This window comes from Equus asinus, mitochondrion, assembly GCF_041296235.1.
Source record: "Equus asinus mitochondrion, complete genome".
NCBI classification, from domain to species: Eukaryota; Metazoa; Chordata; class Mammalia; order Perissodactyla; family Equidae; genus Equus; species Equus asinus.
Genome location: NC_001788.1, coordinates 1 through 16,670, shown reverse-complemented (window position 1 = coordinate 16,670; position 16,670 = coordinate 1). Strand labels below are relative to the sequence as shown.

At 42.1% G+C, this 16,670-nt stretch overlaps 13 protein-coding genes and 24 non-coding genes across 37 annotated transcripts, besides 2 other annotated features; 9 read left to right on the top strand and 28 right to left on the bottom strand. All coding sequences in view use genetic code 2, as the record gives it.

Moving 5' to 3' along the window:
• Positions 1-1,207: a sequence feature (control region).
• On the top strand, positions 1,208-1,273 carry KEF46_t22. The gene has a single exon. It is a non-coding gene; the product is annotated as a tRNA-Pro (tRNA).
• Position 1,274: 1 nt separating this feature from the next.
• On the bottom strand, positions 1,275-1,346 carry KEF46_t21. The gene has a single exon. It is a non-coding gene; the product is annotated as a tRNA-Thr (tRNA).
• CYTB (cytochrome b) lies at positions 1,347-2,486 on the bottom strand. Its single transcript has one exon. The coding sequence runs from the start codon at positions 2,484-2,486 to the stop codon at positions 1,347-1,349; it is 1,140 nt and encodes a 379-aa protein (NP_007393.1).
• Positions 2,487-2,490: 4 nt separating this feature from the next.
• Positions 2,491-2,559, top strand: KEF46_t20. Its single transcript has one exon. It is a non-coding gene; the product is annotated as a tRNA-Glu (tRNA).
• On the top strand, positions 2,560-3,087 carry ND6 (NADH dehydrogenase subunit 6). The gene has a single exon. It carries the CDS (start codon positions 2,560-2,562, stop codon positions 3,085-3,087), a length of 528 nt encoding a protein of 175 aa, NP_007392.1.
• Positions 3,071-4,891, bottom strand: ND5 (NADH dehydrogenase subunit 5). The gene has a single exon. The coding sequence runs from the start codon at positions 4,889-4,891 to the stop codon at positions 3,071-3,073; it is 1,821 nt and encodes a 606-aa protein (NP_007391.1).
• KEF46_t19 lies at positions 4,892-4,961 on the bottom strand. Its single transcript has one exon. It is a non-coding gene; the product is annotated as a tRNA-Leu (tRNA).
• A 1-nt stretch (position 4,962) lies between these two features.
• Positions 4,963-5,022, bottom strand: KEF46_t18. The gene has a single exon. It is a non-coding gene; the product is annotated as a tRNA-Ser (tRNA).
• Positions 5,023-5,091, bottom strand: KEF46_t17. The gene has a single exon. It is a non-coding gene; the product is annotated as a tRNA-His (tRNA).
• On the bottom strand, positions 5,092-6,469 carry ND4 (NADH dehydrogenase subunit 4). Its single transcript has one exon. A coding segment is annotated over exon 1 (1,378 nt).
• ND4L (NADH dehydrogenase subunit 4L) lies at positions 6,463-6,759 on the bottom strand. The gene has a single exon. The coding sequence runs from the start codon at positions 6,757-6,759 to the stop codon at positions 6,463-6,465; it is 297 nt and encodes a 98-aa protein (NP_007389.1).
• Position 6,760: 1 nt separating this feature from the next.
• KEF46_t16 lies at positions 6,761-6,829 on the bottom strand. The gene has a single exon. It is a non-coding gene; the product is annotated as a tRNA-Arg (tRNA).
• A 1-nt stretch (position 6,830) lies between these two features.
• Positions 6,831-7,176, bottom strand: ND3 (NADH dehydrogenase subunit 3). The gene has a single exon. A coding segment is annotated over exon 1 (346 nt).
• Positions 7,177-7,246, bottom strand: KEF46_t15. The gene has a single exon. It is a non-coding gene; the product is annotated as a tRNA-Gly (tRNA).
• On the bottom strand, positions 7,247-8,030 carry COX3 (cytochrome c oxidase subunit III). The gene has a single exon. A coding segment is annotated over exon 1 (784 nt).
• Positions 8,030-8,710, bottom strand: ATP6 (ATP synthase F0 subunit 6). The gene has a single exon. It carries the CDS (start codon positions 8,708-8,710, stop codon positions 8,030-8,032), a length of 681 nt encoding a protein of 226 aa, NP_007386.1.
• Positions 8,668-8,871, bottom strand: ATP8 (ATP synthase F0 subunit 8). Its single transcript has one exon. The coding sequence runs from the start codon at positions 8,869-8,871 to the stop codon at positions 8,668-8,670; it is 204 nt and encodes a 67-aa protein (NP_007385.1).
• Position 8,872: 1 nt separating this feature from the next.
• KEF46_t14 lies at positions 8,873-8,941 on the bottom strand. Its single transcript has one exon. It is a non-coding gene; the product is annotated as a tRNA-Lys (tRNA).
• A 3-nt stretch (positions 8,942-8,944) lies between these two features.
• Positions 8,945-9,628, bottom strand: COX2 (cytochrome c oxidase subunit II). The gene has a single exon. The coding sequence runs from the start codon at positions 9,626-9,628 to the stop codon at positions 8,945-8,947; it is 684 nt and encodes a 227-aa protein (NP_007384.1).
• Positions 9,629-9,695, bottom strand: KEF46_t13. Its single transcript has one exon. It is a non-coding gene; the product is annotated as a tRNA-Asp (tRNA).
• An 8-nt stretch (positions 9,696-9,703) lies between these two features.
• Positions 9,704-9,772, top strand: KEF46_t12. Its single transcript has one exon. It is a non-coding gene; the product is annotated as a tRNA-Ser (tRNA).
• On the bottom strand, positions 9,770-11,314 carry COX1 (cytochrome c oxidase subunit I). Its single transcript has one exon. It carries the CDS (start codon positions 11,312-11,314, stop codon positions 9,770-9,772), a length of 1,545 nt encoding a protein of 514 aa, NP_007383.1.
• A 1-nt stretch (position 11,315) lies between these two features.
• Positions 11,316-11,382, top strand: KEF46_t11. The gene has a single exon. It is a non-coding gene; the product is annotated as a tRNA-Tyr (tRNA).
• KEF46_t10 lies at positions 11,383-11,448 on the top strand. Its single transcript has one exon. It is a non-coding gene; the product is annotated as a tRNA-Cys (tRNA).
• Positions 11,446-11,480: an origin of replication (L-strand).
• Positions 11,481-11,553, top strand: KEF46_t09. Its single transcript has one exon. It is a non-coding gene; the product is annotated as a tRNA-Asn (tRNA).
• Position 11,554: 1 nt separating this feature from the next.
• KEF46_t08 lies at positions 11,555-11,623 on the top strand. The gene has a single exon. It is a non-coding gene; the product is annotated as a tRNA-Ala (tRNA).
• A 5-nt stretch (positions 11,624-11,628) lies between these two features.
• Positions 11,629-11,697, bottom strand: KEF46_t07. The gene has a single exon. It is a non-coding gene; the product is annotated as a tRNA-Trp (tRNA).
• On the bottom strand, positions 11,696-12,736 carry ND2 (NADH dehydrogenase subunit 2). The gene has a single exon. The coding sequence runs from the start codon at positions 12,734-12,736 to the stop codon at positions 11,696-11,698; it is 1,041 nt and encodes a 346-aa protein (NP_007382.1).
• Positions 12,737-12,805, bottom strand: KEF46_t06. The gene has a single exon. It is a non-coding gene; the product is annotated as a tRNA-Met (tRNA).
• A 2-nt stretch (positions 12,806-12,807) lies between these two features.
• Positions 12,808-12,880, top strand: KEF46_t05. The gene has a single exon. It is a non-coding gene; the product is annotated as a tRNA-Gln (tRNA).
• On the bottom strand, positions 12,878-12,946 carry KEF46_t04. The gene has a single exon. It is a non-coding gene; the product is annotated as a tRNA-Ile (tRNA).
• Positions 12,946-13,902, bottom strand: ND1 (NADH dehydrogenase subunit 1). Its single transcript has one exon. The coding sequence runs from the start codon at positions 13,900-13,902 to the stop codon at positions 12,946-12,948; it is 957 nt and encodes a 318-aa protein (NP_007381.1).
• Positions 13,903-13,904: 2 nt separating this feature from the next.
• KEF46_t03 lies at positions 13,905-13,978 on the bottom strand. The gene has a single exon. It is a non-coding gene; the product is annotated as a tRNA-Leu (tRNA).
• Positions 13,979-15,558, bottom strand: KEF46_r01. Its single transcript has one exon. It is a non-coding gene; the product is annotated as a l-rRNA (ribosomal RNA).
• On the bottom strand, positions 15,559-15,625 carry KEF46_t02. Its single transcript has one exon. It is a non-coding gene; the product is annotated as a tRNA-Val (tRNA).
• On the bottom strand, positions 15,626-16,599 carry KEF46_r02. Its single transcript has one exon. It is a non-coding gene; the product is annotated as a s-rRNA (ribosomal RNA).
• Positions 16,600-16,670, bottom strand: KEF46_t01. Its single transcript has one exon. It is a non-coding gene; the product is annotated as a tRNA-Phe (tRNA).

Sequence of the window (16,670 nt, the reverse complement as noted above, 5' to 3'; positions counted from 1 at the left end):
TGGGGAAGAGGATTTGTAGGTTTGGGAAATCAGATCTAGGGGGATACCTGTCTATGGAAATTTTATTGATTAAAGTAGCATGTTGGTATTAAGAGGAGGGAGGGAAGTTCTGTTGGGCTTGTCAAGTGCGTAGAGTTAACGTAGTTGTGTGTGTGAGAGTTAGGCTTCGTGAAGTGTTGTGCATTGTTTAGTCTTGTTTTCGGGGTTTGGCAAGATTGTGTTAAATGTACATCTGCGGAGTTTAATGGGGGGTGGGGGGGGTTTGACTAAGAAAGTTACATTACTTGCTTAACGTGTGTGGGTGTGTGGGTGTGTGGGTGTGTGGGTGTGTGCGCGCATGGGTGTGTGGGTGTGTGCGCGCATGGGTGTGTGGGTGTGTGCGCGCATGGGTGTGTGGGTGTGTGCGCGCATGGGTGTGTGGGTGTGTGCGCGCATGGGTGTGTGGGTGTGTGCGCGCATGGGTGTGTGGGTGTGTGCGCGCATGGGTGTGTGGGTGTGTGCGCGCATGGGTGTGTGGGTGTGTGCGCGCATGGGTGTGTGGGTGTGCATGTTCTTTATGTCCTGTTACCATGGACTGAATAACACCTTATGGTTGCTGATGCGGAGTAATAACGTTCAATTTAAGTCCAGCTTCAATTTAATTGACTGCGTCGGGGCCTTTGACGGCCATAGCTGAGTCACAGCATCCCCAAATATAAAAAGATACCAAATGCATGAAACCACAGTTATGTGTGAGCATGGGCTGATTAGTCATTAGTCCATCGAGATGTCTTATTTAAGGGGAAAGAATGGGCGAGGTTGGGTGGGAATGGCCCTGAAGAAAGAACCAGATGCCAGGTATAGTTTCACCGTAGAAACCCCCACGTTTAGATGGGCCCGGAGCGAGGATTGGGACACGTAATTGGAGGGATTGCTGATTTCCCGCGGCTTGGTGATTAAGCTCGTGGAATATGGGTGGTGATATGCGTGTTGGCTGGAAATGATTTGACTTGGATGGGGTATGTACGATCAATAATATGATGTACTCATGTAAGATAAATAATATTATGTACATGCTTATTATTCATGGGGTGAACAATTTAATGCACGATGTACATAGGGTATTAATAGAGTATTGTATGTTGAGCTGATATGGTGTTGTGCGGGGGTGTATTTTAATACTGACATAGCACATGAGGATGAATTGCTGTCGTTTAGGGGAGGAAATCAAGGAATAGTTTAAGTAGAATTTCAGCTTTGGGTGTTGATGGTGGAGCTAGAGCTTCTTCCTTGATAGTCCTTGGGGGGAATGTTTCCCCCTTTTCTGGTTTACAAGACCAGGGTAATGTGTGATATACTACAGGGACTCTTCACTTTAGAAGGTTGTTTTCGATGGTGCTTGCGAGTGGTATGAAGATGAGAATTAGGGAGAAGTAGAGGATTGAGGCCAGTTGGCCGATGATTACGTATGGGTGTTCTACTGGTTGGCCACCAATTCATGTTAGTGTTAGTAAGTCTGCTACTAAGAGTCAGAACACGCATTGACTAAGGGGTCGGAACATTATGCTTCGTTGTTTTGACATGTGTAGGGTAGGGATGAGTGCTAGGATTAAGATGGAAAGGATAAGGGCTAATACACCACCTAGTTTGTTGGGAATGGAGCGTAGGATGGCGTAAGCAAATAGGAAATACCATTCTGGCTTAATATGAGGGGGAGTGCTGAGGGGGTTAGCTGGGGTGTAGTTGTCTGGGTCTCCTAGGAGGTCAGGGGAGAATAATACTAGGGTTAGTAGGAGTAGGACTAGGAGGAGAAGTCCTAGGATGTCTTTAATTGTGTAGTACGGGTGGAATGGGATTTTGTCTATGTCAGATGGGATTCCTGAGGGGTTGTTGGATCCTGTTTCGTGGAGGAATAGTAGATGGACGATTACCAGGGCTGTGATGATAAAGGGTAGAATAAAGTGGAAGGCAAAAAATCGGGTAAGGGTGGCTTTGTCTACTGAGAATCCACCTCAGATTCATTCGACGAGCGTAGTACCGATGTAGGGGATTGCTGATAGGAGGTTTGTAATGACCGTTGCTCCTCAGAAGGATATTTGTCCTCATGGTAGGACATAGCCTATGAATGCTGTGGCTATTACTGTGAAAAGTAGGATAATTCCAATGTTTCATGTTTCTAGGAATGTGTAGGAGCCATAGTAGAGGCCGCGCCCTACGTGGATAAAGAGGCAGATGAAAAATATGGATGCTCCGTTGGCATGGAGGTAGCGAATGATTCATCCGTAGTTAACGTCTCGGCAGATATGGGTGACGGATGAGAAGGCAGTTGTAGTGTCTGATGTGTAGTGTATGGCTAGGAATAGGCCTGTTAGGATTTGGAGGATTAGGCAGATTCCTAGGAGGGAGCCAAAGTTTCATCATGATGAAATGTTTGAGGGGGTTGGCAGGTCGATAAAAGAGTGATTGATGATTTTAATTAGCGGGTGGGATTTTCGGATGTTTGTCATTAGTGTTCTTATAGTTGAAATACAACGATGATTTTTCATGTCATTAGTCGTGGTTAGATTCCACGTGGGAATAATGATGACATATATTGTGTTTATTTTGAGCGTTATCTTTGTTATTGGTTTTGTAGGTTTTTCTTCAAAACCTTCACCTATTTACGGGGGCTTAGTGTTGATTGTAAGTGGAGGAGTTGGTTGTGGTATTATTATGAATTTTGGAGGGTCCTTTTTAGGGTTGATGGTGTTTTTAATTTATTTGGGAGGAATGTTGGTTGTTTTTGGTTATACAACGGCTATAGCTACTGAGCAGTATCCTGAGGTATGGGTGTCTAATGCGACTGTTATGGGAGTGTTTCTTTTGGGGTTATTGATGGAGGTTATGTTGGTTTTATATGTCCTGAAGAGTGAGGAAGTGGGGGTGGTGTTTAAATTTAGTAGTGTGGGGCATTGAGCTATCTATGATATTGGAAATTCGGGAGTGTTTAGTGAGGAGATTATAGGGGTTGCTGCATTGTATAGTTATGGGGCTTGGGTTGTGGTTGTGACTGGTTGGTCGTTGCTTGTTGGGGTCTTGGTAATTTTAGAGGTTACTCGTGGAGATTAAAAAGTAGTATGCTCAGGGTGAGGGTAATGAGGAATGAGAGGAAATATAATTTGATTTGGCCTTTTTGGGTGGAAATTAGGATTGAGGTCTTTATTTGAAATTGGGAGATGGATTTTGGTAGGATGTTCTCTAGTCAGATTGAGTCTAGTAGAAGTGATGCTGATTTTTGGCTTATTGATAGGTTTGCGAGTGGTGGGAGTCGATGTATAATTGTTGGGTAATATCCTAGGAGGTTGGAGAATTTAAATATGTTGGTGGGGTGTTCTAGTTTTAGGTTGTGTGTGATTAGGCTTAGTTCTAGGGCCAGTGTGAATCCTAGGATGGTTACCGTGAGGGCGGTAAGTTTCATGTAGATGGGCATGGTTATTTCTGGGATGGTTGTAGGGTAGATATTGTTAGAGATGAAGAATCCGGCGAAAATGCTGCCAATTAGGAGGCGTTTAATGGAGTTAATTAGAAAGGGGTTGTTTTCGTTGATTGTGGTTAGAGGGAGGAAGCGGGGTTGTCCCAGGAGTGCGAAGAAGATAATTCGGGTGCTGTAGACAGCTGTGAGGGATGTGGCGATGAGAGTTATTAGTAGGGCTCAGGCGTTGGTGTACGATGTGTTGGCAGTTTCGATGATGAGGTCTTTGGAGTAAAAGCCTGTAAGGAAGGGTATGCCGGTGAGTGCGAGACTGCCGATAATTAGGGATGTGGTGGTGAAGGGTATCGCATTAAACAGTCCGCCTGTTTTTCGGATGTCCTGCTCGTCATTTAGGCTGTGGATAATGGATCCAGAGCATATGAATAATATGGCTTTGAAGAATGCGTGGGTGCAGATGTGGAGAAATGCTAGATAGGGTTGATTAATACCGATGGTTACAATTATTAAGCCTAGTTGGCTGGAGGTGGAGAAGGCGATGATTTTTTTGATGTCGTTTTGGGTGAGTGCACAGATTGCTGTGAATAGTGTGGTGATAGCCCCCAGGCATAGGGTAAGTGATTGGATGGTTTTGTTGTTTTCTATTAGTGGATGGAAGCGGATTAGTAGAAAAACGCCTGCTACAACTATTGTGCTGGAGTGAAGTAGGGCTGAGACTGGTGTGGGACCTTCTATGGCCGAGGGAAGTCATGGGTGAAGTCCGAATTGGGCAGACTTGCCAGTTGCAGCTAGTAGGAGACCTAAGAGTGGGAGGTTGGTGAGGTTAGGGTCAAGTATGAAGATTTGTTGTAGGTCTCATGTGTTGGTGTTGAATAGGAATCAGGCTATGGCTATGATGAAACCAATGTCTCCGATGCGGTTGTATAGAATTGCTTGGAGGGCTGCAGTGTTGGCATCTGTTCGACCATATCATCATCCGATTAGTAGGAATGATATGATGCCTACTCCTTCTCATCCGATGAACAGTTGGAAGAGGTTGTTGGCTGTGACTAGGATTATTATGGTAATAAGGAATGTGAGTAGGTATTTAAAAAATCGAGTAATGTAAGGATCTGAGTGTATATATCATAGGGAGAATTCTATGATAGATCATGTTACGAATAGGGCTACTGGTACAAAGATCATTGAGAAGTAGTCTAGTTTGAAGCTTAGGGATAGTTTGAGGGTTTGAATGGTCATTCAGTGTCAGTTTGAGATGATTGTTTCTTGTCCAGAGTGAATAAATATTATGGTAGGAATTAGGCTGGTAATGAAGGCATATGAAATGATGTTTTTTACGTGATGAGGATACGTGCTGTTTTTGTGGGTGTTGAGGATTGATGATATGATTGGTAGAGTTAATACTGATAATGAGGCTAGCATGAGGGAGGAGAATATGTTAATTACTTTTACTTGGAGTTGCACCAATTTTTTGGCTCCTAAGACCAACGGATAGCTCCTATCCTTTAAAAGTTTGAGAGAGCCGTGTTTGTCAGACGCGGAAGCATGAATTAGCAGTTCTTGCATACTTTCTCGGTAAATAAGAAATATTGAGTTTCTGTTTCTAGATCCACAATCTAGCGTTTTTGTTAAACTATATTTACAGTACGTAAAGCCTAGGATGATTTTGGGGTTAAGTGATAGGAGTAGTAGGGGAGTCATGTGGAGGGCTATGAGTGCGTTTTCTCGTGTAAATGAGGGTTTGATGCTGTTGATATGGTGTGTGTATTTTCCTCGTTGTGTAGTAATTAGTATGTAGAGGGAGTAGAGAGCGGTGATGGTGATGTTGGCCCCTATGAGGATGATAGTGATATTTGACCATGAGAATGATGATATTACTACGAATAGTTCTCCGATTAGGTTAATGCTGGGAGGGAGGGCCAGGTTGGTTAGGCTGGCTAATAGTCATCAAGCTGCTATGAGGGGAAGGAGAGTTTGAAGTCCGCGGGCTAGGATTATGGTTCGGCTATGAGTGCGTTCATAATTTGAGTTTGCTAGGCAAAATAGTATTGATGACGTAAGACCGTGGGCAATTATTAGGGCTGTGGCCCCTATATAGCTTCATGGTGTTTGGATAAGGACGGCTACAATTACTAGGGCTATATGGCTGACAGAGGAGTATGCAATGAGTGATTTTAGATCAGTTTGTCGTAAGCAGATGGAGCTAGTTATGATTATTCCTCATAGAGATAGTATGAGGAAGGGGTAGGCTATAAAATTAGTCTGGGGGTTTAGCATTATTGTAATTCGCAGTATTCCGTAGCCCCCTAGTTTTAGTAGGATGGCTGCTAGCACTATGGACCCAGCGATTGGGGCTTCTACATGGGCTTTCGGAAGTCAGAGGCGAAGGCCGTATAGGGGCATTTTAACTATAAACGCTATTATACATGCTAATCATAAGAAGATATTAGATCAAGAGTCGGGTAGTGCTTGGTTTCAGTATTGAATTAGTAGGAAATTTAGTGAGCCTGTTAGGTTTTGGATAGAGATTAGTGCGACTAAGAGTGGGAGGGAGCCTACTAGCGTGTAGAATAGAAAGTAGAGGCCTGCGTTTAGGCGTTCTGTTTGGTTACCTCAGCGGGTGATGATAATTAGTGTTGGAACTAATGTGGCTTCAAATAGGATATAGAAGGAGATTAGTTCTGTGGCGGTAAAGGTTATGATTAGGAAAGTTTGAAGTATGGCTAGCATGGTGATGTAGAGTTTTTTTCGGATTAGTGGTTCTTTGGATAGGTGGTGCTGGCTGGCTATGAGTATTAATGGAAGTAGCCATGTTGTTAGTACTAGTAGTGGAGCTGATAGAGGGTCAGAGAAGAATATTAGTGAGAAGTTTAGGCTATTGTTGTTAGGCTGGTTTAGGAGGGATAAGCTGATAAGGCTGATTAATAGGCTGTAGGTTGTGGTGTTAATTCAGATTATGTTCTTTTTTGATAGTCATGTGAGGGGTATAAGTATGATTGTAGGGATGATGATTTTTAGCATTGGAGGAGGTTGAGGTTTTGTACGTGGTCCACTCCATAAGTGTTGGAGACTATGACTAGTAAGGATAGTCCTAATGCTCGTTCGCAAGCAGCAAATACTAGTAAAATAATGGGTATTATGCTGGCTAGTGTGAAATGGGTATTTAGAACTACTATGGTTGCTATGACGAATAGTGACAGTATTATCCCTTCTAGGCATAGGAGTGAGGATATTAGGTGGGATCGGTACATTAGTAGGCCTACGAGGGAAACTGTGAATGCTAGGAAGATATTAATGTGGGCTAGTGACATGTTGGTAATTATGAAGTTAATCATAGTTTAATGAGTCGAAATCATTTGTTTTGGTTTAAACTAATTACCATACTCAGTTCATTCTAGCCCTTTTTGGGTTCATTCGTAAGCCAGGCTGATGGCTAGGAGAGAGATTAGGATTAGTGCTATAATAAGTATAGTGTTCAGGTTAGTTGTCTGGGATGCTCATGGAAGGGGCAATAGGAGGGCGATTTCTAGGTCGAACAGCAGGAATGTAATCGCCACTAAGAAAAATTTTATTGAGAAAGGGAGGCGTGCTGACCCTATTGGGTCAAATCCGCATTCGTATGGGCTGGTTTTTTCTGCATAGATGTTTAGTTGTGGTAATCAGAATGCGATGAGTACGAGTAGCGAGGCTAGTAATGTATTGGTGAGGAGTGTTAGTATGAGATTTATTATTCTTTTTCGGGATTATACCGAAGCTAATTGATTGGAAGTCAATTGTACTGGTCAATACTAAAAGAATAGGATCCTCATCAATAGATAGAGACATATAAGAATAGTCAAACTACGTCGACGAAGTGTCAGTATCAAGCGGCTGCTTCGAATCCGAAATGGTGACTGGATGTAAAGTGGAACTTTAGTTGGCGTAGGAAGCATACGATAAGGAAGGTGGATCCGATGATTACGTGTAGTCCGTGAAATCCCGTTGCTACGAAAAATGTCGATCCGTACACCCCATCTGAAATAGTAAATGAAGCTTCGTAGTATTCTGAGGCTTGAAGGAGAGTGAAGTACACGCCTAGAGAGATTGTGATAAATAGGCCTTGGAGCATGTTTTTACGGTTCCCTTCTATCAGGCTATGGTGGGCTCAGGTGATGGAGACTCCTGATGCTAGGAGCACTGAGGTATTGAGTAAGGGGACTTCTAGGGGGTTTAGGGGGTGGATACCTGTGGGTGGTCAGCAGCCGCCTAGTTCGGGTGTAGGAGCTAGGCTTGAGTGGTAGAAAGCTCAGAAGAAGCCAGAGAAGAAGAAGACTTCTGAGATGATGAAAAGGATTATACCATATCGGAGCCCTTTTTGGACGATTGATGTGTGATGGCCTTGGAATGTGCTTTCTCGGATGATGTCTCGCCATCATTGATATATGGTAAGGATGTTGGTTAATAGTCCCAGAGCTAAAAGTAGGGTTGAGTTAAAGTGGAATCACATGGCTAATCCTGATGTTATTAGGAGGGCTGATAGGGCTCCTGTAAGTGGTCATGGGCTGGGGTTTACTATGTGGTAGGCGTGGGTTTGGTGGGTCATTAGGTGTTATCGTGTAGGTAGAGACTTACTAGGAGAGTGAATACATAGGCTTGGATTATGGCTACTGCGAATTCGAGGATAGTTAGTAGAATCAGGATAATGAATGTAATAAGGGCTGTTGAGGGGCTAATGTCTATGAGGGCTAGCGTTGCTCCTCCGATAAGGTGGATTAGAAGATGTCCGGCAGTAATATTAGCAGTTAGCCGTACGGCTAGAGCTATTGGTTGAATAAATAGACTGATAGTCTCAATAATTACTAGTATGGGAATGAGGAAAATGGGCGTTCCTTGGGGTAGAAAGTGAGCTAGAGCTGCTTTTGTTTTATGACGAAAGCCTATGAATACTGTTCCTGCTCACAGGGGGATGGCTATGCCTAGGTTTATTGATAGTTGTGTTGTTGGTGTAAATGAGTGGGGTAGTAGGCCCAATAAGTTTGTTGAACCAATGAATAGGATTAGCGACATGAGTATGAGGGTTCAGGTTTGTCCTTTATTGTTATGGATGGTTATTATTTGTTTTGATGTAAGTTGGACTAGCCATTGTTGGATTGAGATTAGGCGATTGTTAATTAGTCGGTTGGATGAGGGAAATAGGATGCTGGGGAATATAATGATTAGGATTACAATAGGGAGGCCTATTATTGTTGGGGTAGCGAAAGAGGCGAATAGATTTTCGTTCATTTTGATTCTCAAGGGGTAAGGCGTTTAGCTATTTTAGTTGTTTTAGCTTCTGGGTGTATTGGATAAGAGTGCTTTGAAATTTTTAGTTGGAATACAATAAATAGAGTTAGGATTATTGAGACGATATTAATAAATCATGTTGATGTATCCAACTGTGGCATATCACTAGGGAGGGAGATTGAACCCTCAGTCTTTAACTTAAAAGGTTAACGCTGTATTAGCTTCTTAGTGATTTTATAGTATTGATGCAGATCATTCTTCGAAGTATTTCAGTGGAACTAGTTCAAGAACAATTGGTATAAAGCTGTGGTTTGATCCGCAAATCTCTGAGCATTGGCCATAGTAAAGGCCTGGTCGGGAGGCTACGAGAGTTGTCTGATTTAGGCGCCCAGGGATGGCGTCCGTTTTTAGGCCTAGGGAGGGGACAGCTCATGAGTGTAATACGTCTTCGGATGAAATTAATATCCGGATAGTTATTTCTATAGGAAGAACCACTCGGTTGTCGACTTCTAGAAGACGTAGTTCTCCTGGTTTCAAGTCTGATGTGGGGATCATGTAGGAGTCGAAGGTCAGGTCTTCGTAATCGGTATACTCGTAACTTCAGTATCATTGGTGGCCTATTGTTTTGACTGTGAGAGATGGGTTGTTAATCTCGTCTATTATATATAGAATTCGTAGGGATGGGAGGGCAATTAGAATAAGGATGATGGCTGGTAGAATCGTTCAAATTGTTTCTACTTCTTGGGCGTCTATAGTGCTGGTGTGGGTTAATTTAGTCGTTAGTATTGATGAGATAATGTATAACACTAGAGAGCTAATTAAGAATACGATTATTAGCGTGTGGTCATGGAAGTGTAGGAGTTCTTCTATAATAGGGGATGTTGCGTCTTGGAATCCTAATTGGAAAGGGTAGGCCATAGAGGTATATAGGGATTTAACCTATAATTTAACTTTGACAAAGTTATGTAATTTTTACTAATACCTCGTTTAATGGAGAAAGACATAGTGGTTATGATATTGGCTTGAAACCAGTTAGAGGGGGTTCGATTCCTTCCTTTCTTATTTTAGGTTTACGTAGGCGGGTTCTTCAAATGTATGGTATGGTGGGGGGCATCCATGTAGTCATTCTAGGTTAGTTGAGGTTAATTCTACTGTAGACACTTCTCGTTTGGATGCGAATGCTTCTCAAATTATGAAGATTATTAGTATTACTGCTGTGAGTGAGATAAAAGATCCTATGGATGAGATGGTGTTTCATGTTGTATACGCGTCCGGGTAGTCAGAATAGCGTCGTGGTATTCCTGAGAGGCCAAGGAAGTGTTGTGGGAAGAAAGTTATATTGACCCCTACGAATATAATTGTAAAGTGGATTTTTGCTCAGGTTTGATTGAGTGTATATCCTGAGAATAGAGGGAATCAGTGAACAAATCCTCCCATAATGGCGAAGACTGCTCCTATGGATAGGACGTAGTGGAAATGTGCTACTACATAATAAGTATCGTGGAGAACAATATCTAGGGATGAGTTAGCCAAGACGATTCCTGTTAGGCCTCCTACTGTGAATAAGAAGATGAAGCCTAGAGCTCAGAGTATAGCTGGAGATCATTTGATATTTCCTCCGTGCAGGGTAGCTAGTCAGCTAAATACTTTTACACCGGTTGGGATGGCGATGATTATGGTAGCTGATGTGAAATATGCTCGTGTATCGACGTCTATACCTACTGTAAACATGTGGTGAGCTCATACGATGAAGCCTAGGAAGCCAATGGATATTATAGCTCATACTATACCCATGTAGCCGAAAGGTTCTTTTTTACCTGAATAATATGTAACGATGTGTGAGATTATACCAAAGCCTGGCAGAATGAGAATGTAGACTTCAGGGTGTCCGAAAAATCAGAATAGGTGTTGGTAAAGGATTGGATCCCCTCCCCCTGCAGGATCGAAGAAGGTGGTGTTTAAGTTACGGTCTGTGAGAAGCATAGTAATACCTGCTGCTAGGACTGGAAGAGCTAGGAGAAGGAGTACTGCCGTAATGAGGACGGATCAAACGAATAGAGGGGTTTGATACTGGGACAGGGCTGGTGGTTTTATGTTGATGATTGTGGTAATGAAATTGATGGCACCTAAAATTGAAGATACACCAGCTAGGTGAAGGGAGAAGATGGTTAAGTCAACAGAAGCCCCTGCGTGCGCTAGATTTCCAGCTAGGGGAGGATATACGGTTCAGCCTGTTCCAGCGCCTGCTTCAATTATTGAGGAAGCAAGAAGAAGTAGGAATGATGGGGGAAGTAATCAGAAGCTTATGTTGTTTATTCGGGGAAAGGCTATATCGGGTGCTCCAATTATTAAGGGAACTAATCAGTTCCCAAATCCTCCGATCATGATGGGTATGACTATGAAGAAGATTATTACGAATGCATGGGCAGTTACAATAACATTGTAGATCTGATCATCTCCCAGCAGGGTCCCAGGTTGACCTAATTCAGCACGGATTAGGAGGCTTAGGGCGGTTCCTACTATTCCAGCTCAAGCGCCGAATAGGAGGTACAGAGTGCCGATGTCTTTGTGGTTAGTTGAAAATAGTCAGCGGTTAATGAACATAGGTAAGATGGCTGAGTAAGCATTAGACTGTAAATCTAAAGACAGGGGTTGGAATCCTCTTCTTATCAAGTCCTGTGGTGAATTTCACGTTGAATTGCAAATTCAAAGAAGCAGCTTCAATTCTGCCGGGGCTTCTCCCGCCTTTTTTTTTAGGCGGCGGGAGAAGTAGATTGAAGCCAGTTGATTAGGGTGTTTAGCTGTTAACTAAAATTTCGTGGGATGATAGCCCACCAATCTAGTAAGGGCTTAGCTTAATGAAAGTGTTTGATTTGCGTTCAATTGATGTGAGATAGAGTCTTGCAGTCCTTAGTGTGCAGGAATTAAGTGAATACACTTGCTTAGGGCTTTGAAGGCTCTTGGTCTGGATGTTAACCTAAATTCCTAGTCCAGAATTGATAGTATGGGGGTTAGGGGGAGGAGTAGGGAAGATGCGATGATTAATGGGGGTAGGAGGGTAATTTGTTTGGTTTCGAATTGTCATTTTATTTTTATATTATTTGTGGATGGGAATATAGTTAGGGAGGTGGAATAGGTTAGTCGCATGTAGAAGTAGAGATTGAGTAGAGCTATAATAGCCATTAGGGTGGGGAGAATGATGCTGCTGTTTTTGGTAAGTTCTTGGATGATTATTCATTTGGGTATGAATCCTGATAGTGGAGGGAGGCCTCCTATAGATAGCAAGGTGATTAGGATTAGTGTGGTGATTAGAGGTGCTTTGTTTCATGTGTGTGAGAGTGATAGTGTTGTGGTAGAGGAGCTGTGGATAAACAGTATGAATATTGTGAGTGTTATTATAATGTAAATTAGTATGTTTAGTATTGTCAGTGTTGGGTTGTACACTAAGATGGCTGCTATTCATCCTATATGGGCAATTGACGAGTATGCCATAATTTTTCGTAGTTGGGTTTGGTTGAGGCCACCTCAGCCTCCTACTAGGATTGATAGCACGGCTATAGTTAGTAGGATGTTTAGGTTGATTGAGGGTGAGATTTGATATAGGATTGATATTGGGGCTAGTTTTTGTCATGTGAGTAAGATGAGGCCTGATGTTAGTGAGATGCCCTGTGTGACTTCGGGCACTCAGAAATGGAATGGTGTCAGTCCAAGTTTTATGGCGAGGGCTAAAGTTATGATGATGGATGCTGTGGGGTTAAAAACTTTTGTGATTGTTCATTGGCCTGAGTGTATAAGGTTGATGATGATTGCTATTATGAGGAGTATGGATGCGGTGGCTTGGGTTAAGAAGTACTTGGTGGAGGCCTCTATAGCTCGAGGATTATATTTTTTTATTAGGATGGGGATGATGGCTAGTAGATTTATTTCGAATCCGATTCAGATTATTAGTCAGTGTGAGCTTGCTATAACGATTATAGTTCCTAGAAAAACTGTTATTAGAATGATTGTGAGGATAAGGGGGTTTATTAGTACGGGAAGGGTGTAATCCAACATTTTCGGGGTATGGGCCCGATAGCTTATTTAGCTGACCTTACTTGTAGGACATGGTGTAATTTGGTAGCACGGAGGATTTTGAATTCTCAGGAGCAGGTTCAATTCCTGTGGTTCTAGAAATAAGAGGGTTTGAACCTCTATGTTTTACTCTATCAAAGTAACTCTTTTGTCAGACATATTTCTTATGTTTGTGGTGGGATGCTGGATAATATAATTGGTAGTGAGACGTGTCATATGCAGAGGGCTAGTGTAAGTGGCAGGAAGTTTTTTCATAAGAGGTGTATAAGTTGATCATATCGGAATCGTGGGTAGGATGCTCGGATTCATAGGAAGGAACATGTTAGAAGGAGGGTTTTTATAGTGAAATTAATTGAGTAGAGTTCTGGTAGGTAGGGGCTGTGAAATGCTCCAAGAAATAGGGTTGTTGTGAAGATATTTATTATGATGATGTTTGCATATTCTGCAAGGAAAAATAGGGCGAATGGGCCGGCTGCGTATTCGACGTTGAATCCGGAGACGAGTTCTGATTCTCCCTCTGTTAGGTCAAATGGAGCTCGGTTGGTTTCGGCCAATGTTGAGATGAATCATATTATGGCTAAGGGTCATGATGGGAAGATTAATCATAAGTATTCTTGGGTAATGATGAGTGTTGATAGTGTGAATGATCCGCTCATTAGGAGGACTGAGAGTAGAATAATTGCTAGAGTTACTTCATACGAAATGGTTTGTGCTACTGCTCGTAAGGCTCCAATTAGAGCATATTTTGAGTTTGAGGCTCACCCTGATCAAAGGATTGAGTAGACAGCTAGGCTGGATATGGCTAGTATGAATAGAATTCCCAGGTTTATGTTAATTAGTGGGTATGGCATGGGTAGGGGGATTCATATGGTTAAGGCTAGGGTGAGGGCTAGGATTGGTGCGATAATGAATATGGATGTTGATGATGTTAGTGGTTGTAGTGGTTCTTTGATAAATAGTTTAAGGGCATCAGCGATGGGCTGTAGTAGGCCGTAGGGGCCTACGATGTTGGGTCCTTTGCGAAGTTGTATATAGCCTAAGATTTTTCGTTCAACTAGTGTGAGAAATGCTACGGCGAGCAGGATTGGGATAATTAAGAGGAGGACGTTAATTATGAACATGTTGTTAGGGAGAGGAGTTGAACCTCTGGGTGTAAAGGTTTAAGTTTTACGCAATTTCCGGCTCTGCCACCCTAACGAGCCCTGTTCTAGGGCGGTGGGGTTAATAAATTAGTTAGATTTAGATTATGTCATCTATTAGTTTGAGGGCGCTTCTTATAAAGTGGGCCCTACTTTTCTTGTCCTTTCGTACTGGGAAAAGTGTAGAATAGATAGAAACCGACCTGGATTACTCCGGTCTGAACTCAGATCACGTAAGACTTTAATCGTTGAACAAACGAACCCTTAATAGCGGTTGCACCATTAGGATGTCTTGATCCAACATCGAGGTCGTAAACCCTAATTGTCGATATGGACTCTGGAATAGGATTGCGCTGTTATCCCTAGGGTAACTTGTTCCGTTGATCAAAGGTTTGGATCAATAAGTGATTATGTATTTTGACTGGTTAGTCTAGATTTAAATCACTCGGAGGTTGTTTTGTTCTCCGAGGTCACCCCAACCGAAATTGCTGATTCAATCAAAAGTTTTGTTGTCCCTGAGGGTTAGGTTTGTATGTTGTTTTTTGTGAATCAGTTAATTAAAGCTCCATAGGGTCTTCTCGTCTTATTTGATTATTCCCGCCTCTTCACGGGAAGGTCAATTTCACTGATTGGAAGTAAGAGACAGTAAAACCCTCGTGTGGCCATTCATACAAGTCCCTATTTAGAGAACAAGTGATTATGCTACCTTTGCACGGTTAGGATACCGCGGCCGTTTAAACAGATGTCACTGGGCAGGCAGTGCCTCTAATACTGGGAATGCTAGAGGTGATGTTTTTGGTAAACAGGCGGGGTTTGTGTTTGCCGAGTTCCTTTTACTTCTTTTAATCTTTCCTTATGGGTGCACACCTGTGTTGGGTTAACAATAGTCTAAATAGATGGTTAGTTTTTGGATTGTGTCTATTCTGTTGTTAACTATCAGTGAGTATTCGTTCTGATATAGGCTTATGCAAGGAGAAATAATTCTTGTTACTCATATTAACATTATTGCTTCTATGTGTCGATAGAATAGTCCAGTATAAGATTAGGAGTTAGTCTGAGTCTATTATTGGGATTAAGATATGTGTGACGTTGAGCTTGAACGCTTTCTTAATTGATGGCTGCTTTTAAGCCAACTATGGGATTAATCTTATTCTTACTCTCTAATAAAGGTTGTATCCTGTATCTAAAAAGCTGTACCTTTTTAGACTATAATTTAAGTTTACATTAGAATTAAGTGGTTTTTAGGTAAATTTAAATTTGAACTGGGATTCTGTTTCTGGACAACCAGCTATCACCAGGCTCGTTGGGCTTTTCACCTCTACCTATGAATCTTCTCACTATTTTGCGACATAGATGAGTTGGTTCTTTATAACTGTTCATAGGTAGCTCGTCTGGTTTCGGGGTGCTTAGCTTAAGTTCTCTTTGCTAAGTTTATTCTAGTTAAATCATTATGCAAAAGGTAAAAGGGGTAAGCTTTGCTGTTTAGTACTTTTAATACATCTTTCATCGTTCCCTTACGGTACTTTCTCTATAGCGCCAAGTTAAAATTTCTATCTCCTATACTTTAATGGTTTGGTGAATGTTTTAGTTAAGTGACTAAGGGTAGTTGAGTTGGGTATTGTTTGGGCTAGCTTTAGTTCAAAGTGTTCACTCTGAGTGAAATCTTCTAGGTGTAAGCTGGATGCTTTGTTTAAGCTACACTTTGGTTATCCAAGTACACCTTCCGGTATACTTACCTTGTTACGACTTGTCTCCTTTCATATGTTTGGATCATGGTTTTGTGTAATATTGTGATTTGTAATATTTAAGGAGGGTGACGGGCGGTGTGTGCGCGCTTCATGGCCTGATTCAATTAAGCTCTCTATTCTTAATTTACTACTAAATCCTCCTTCGGTCTCTAATTTCATGGAGACTTCCGTTTGGGTTGAGTTCTTGTTCTTAGAGTAGAAAATGTAGCCCATTTCTCTCCATCCCATGGGCTACACCTTGACCTAACGTTTTTATGTTGGATGATTGTGCTTACTTTGGTACCTTGTTTAGGGTTTGCTGAAGATGGCGGTATATAGGCTGAATTAGCAAGGGATGGTGGGGTTTATCGGGGTTTATCGATTACGGAACAGGCTCCTCTAGAGGGATGTAAAGCACCGCCAAGTCCTTTGAGTTTTAGGCTGTTGCTAGTAGTACTCTGGCGAATAGCTTTGTTATGGTGAGCTATTTTGGTTTAGGGCTAAGCATAGTGGGGTATCTAATCCCAGTTTGGGCCTTAGCTATCGTGTGGTCAGAGGTATTAAAGTCACTTTCGTAGTTTATTTTACTTTAGTTGTAGCTTTTTACAGCTTAACTGGGTTTTAACTTTATTTTAGTATGGGTCTTTGACACGCTTTACGCCGGAGGGTTTATTAATTTGGGTTAATCGTATGACCGCGGTGGCTGGCACGAATTTTACCAACCCTAGTTTAATATAACTTAGTCGAACTTTCGTTCATAGCTTAATTTTTATCACTGCTGTGTCCCGTGGGGGTGTGGCCTAGCAAGGTGTTATGAGCTACTTTGTAGTGTGCTTGATACCTGCTCCTTTTGATCGTAGAGTGCGATTTAGAGGGCATTCTCACTGGGGTGCGGATACTTGCATGTGTAATTTTATTAATAACTAATAAAAAGGCCAGGACCAAGCCTATGTGTTTATGGAGTAGGAATACTCATCTAGGCATTTTCAGTGCCTTGCTTTGATATCATTAAGCTACATTAAC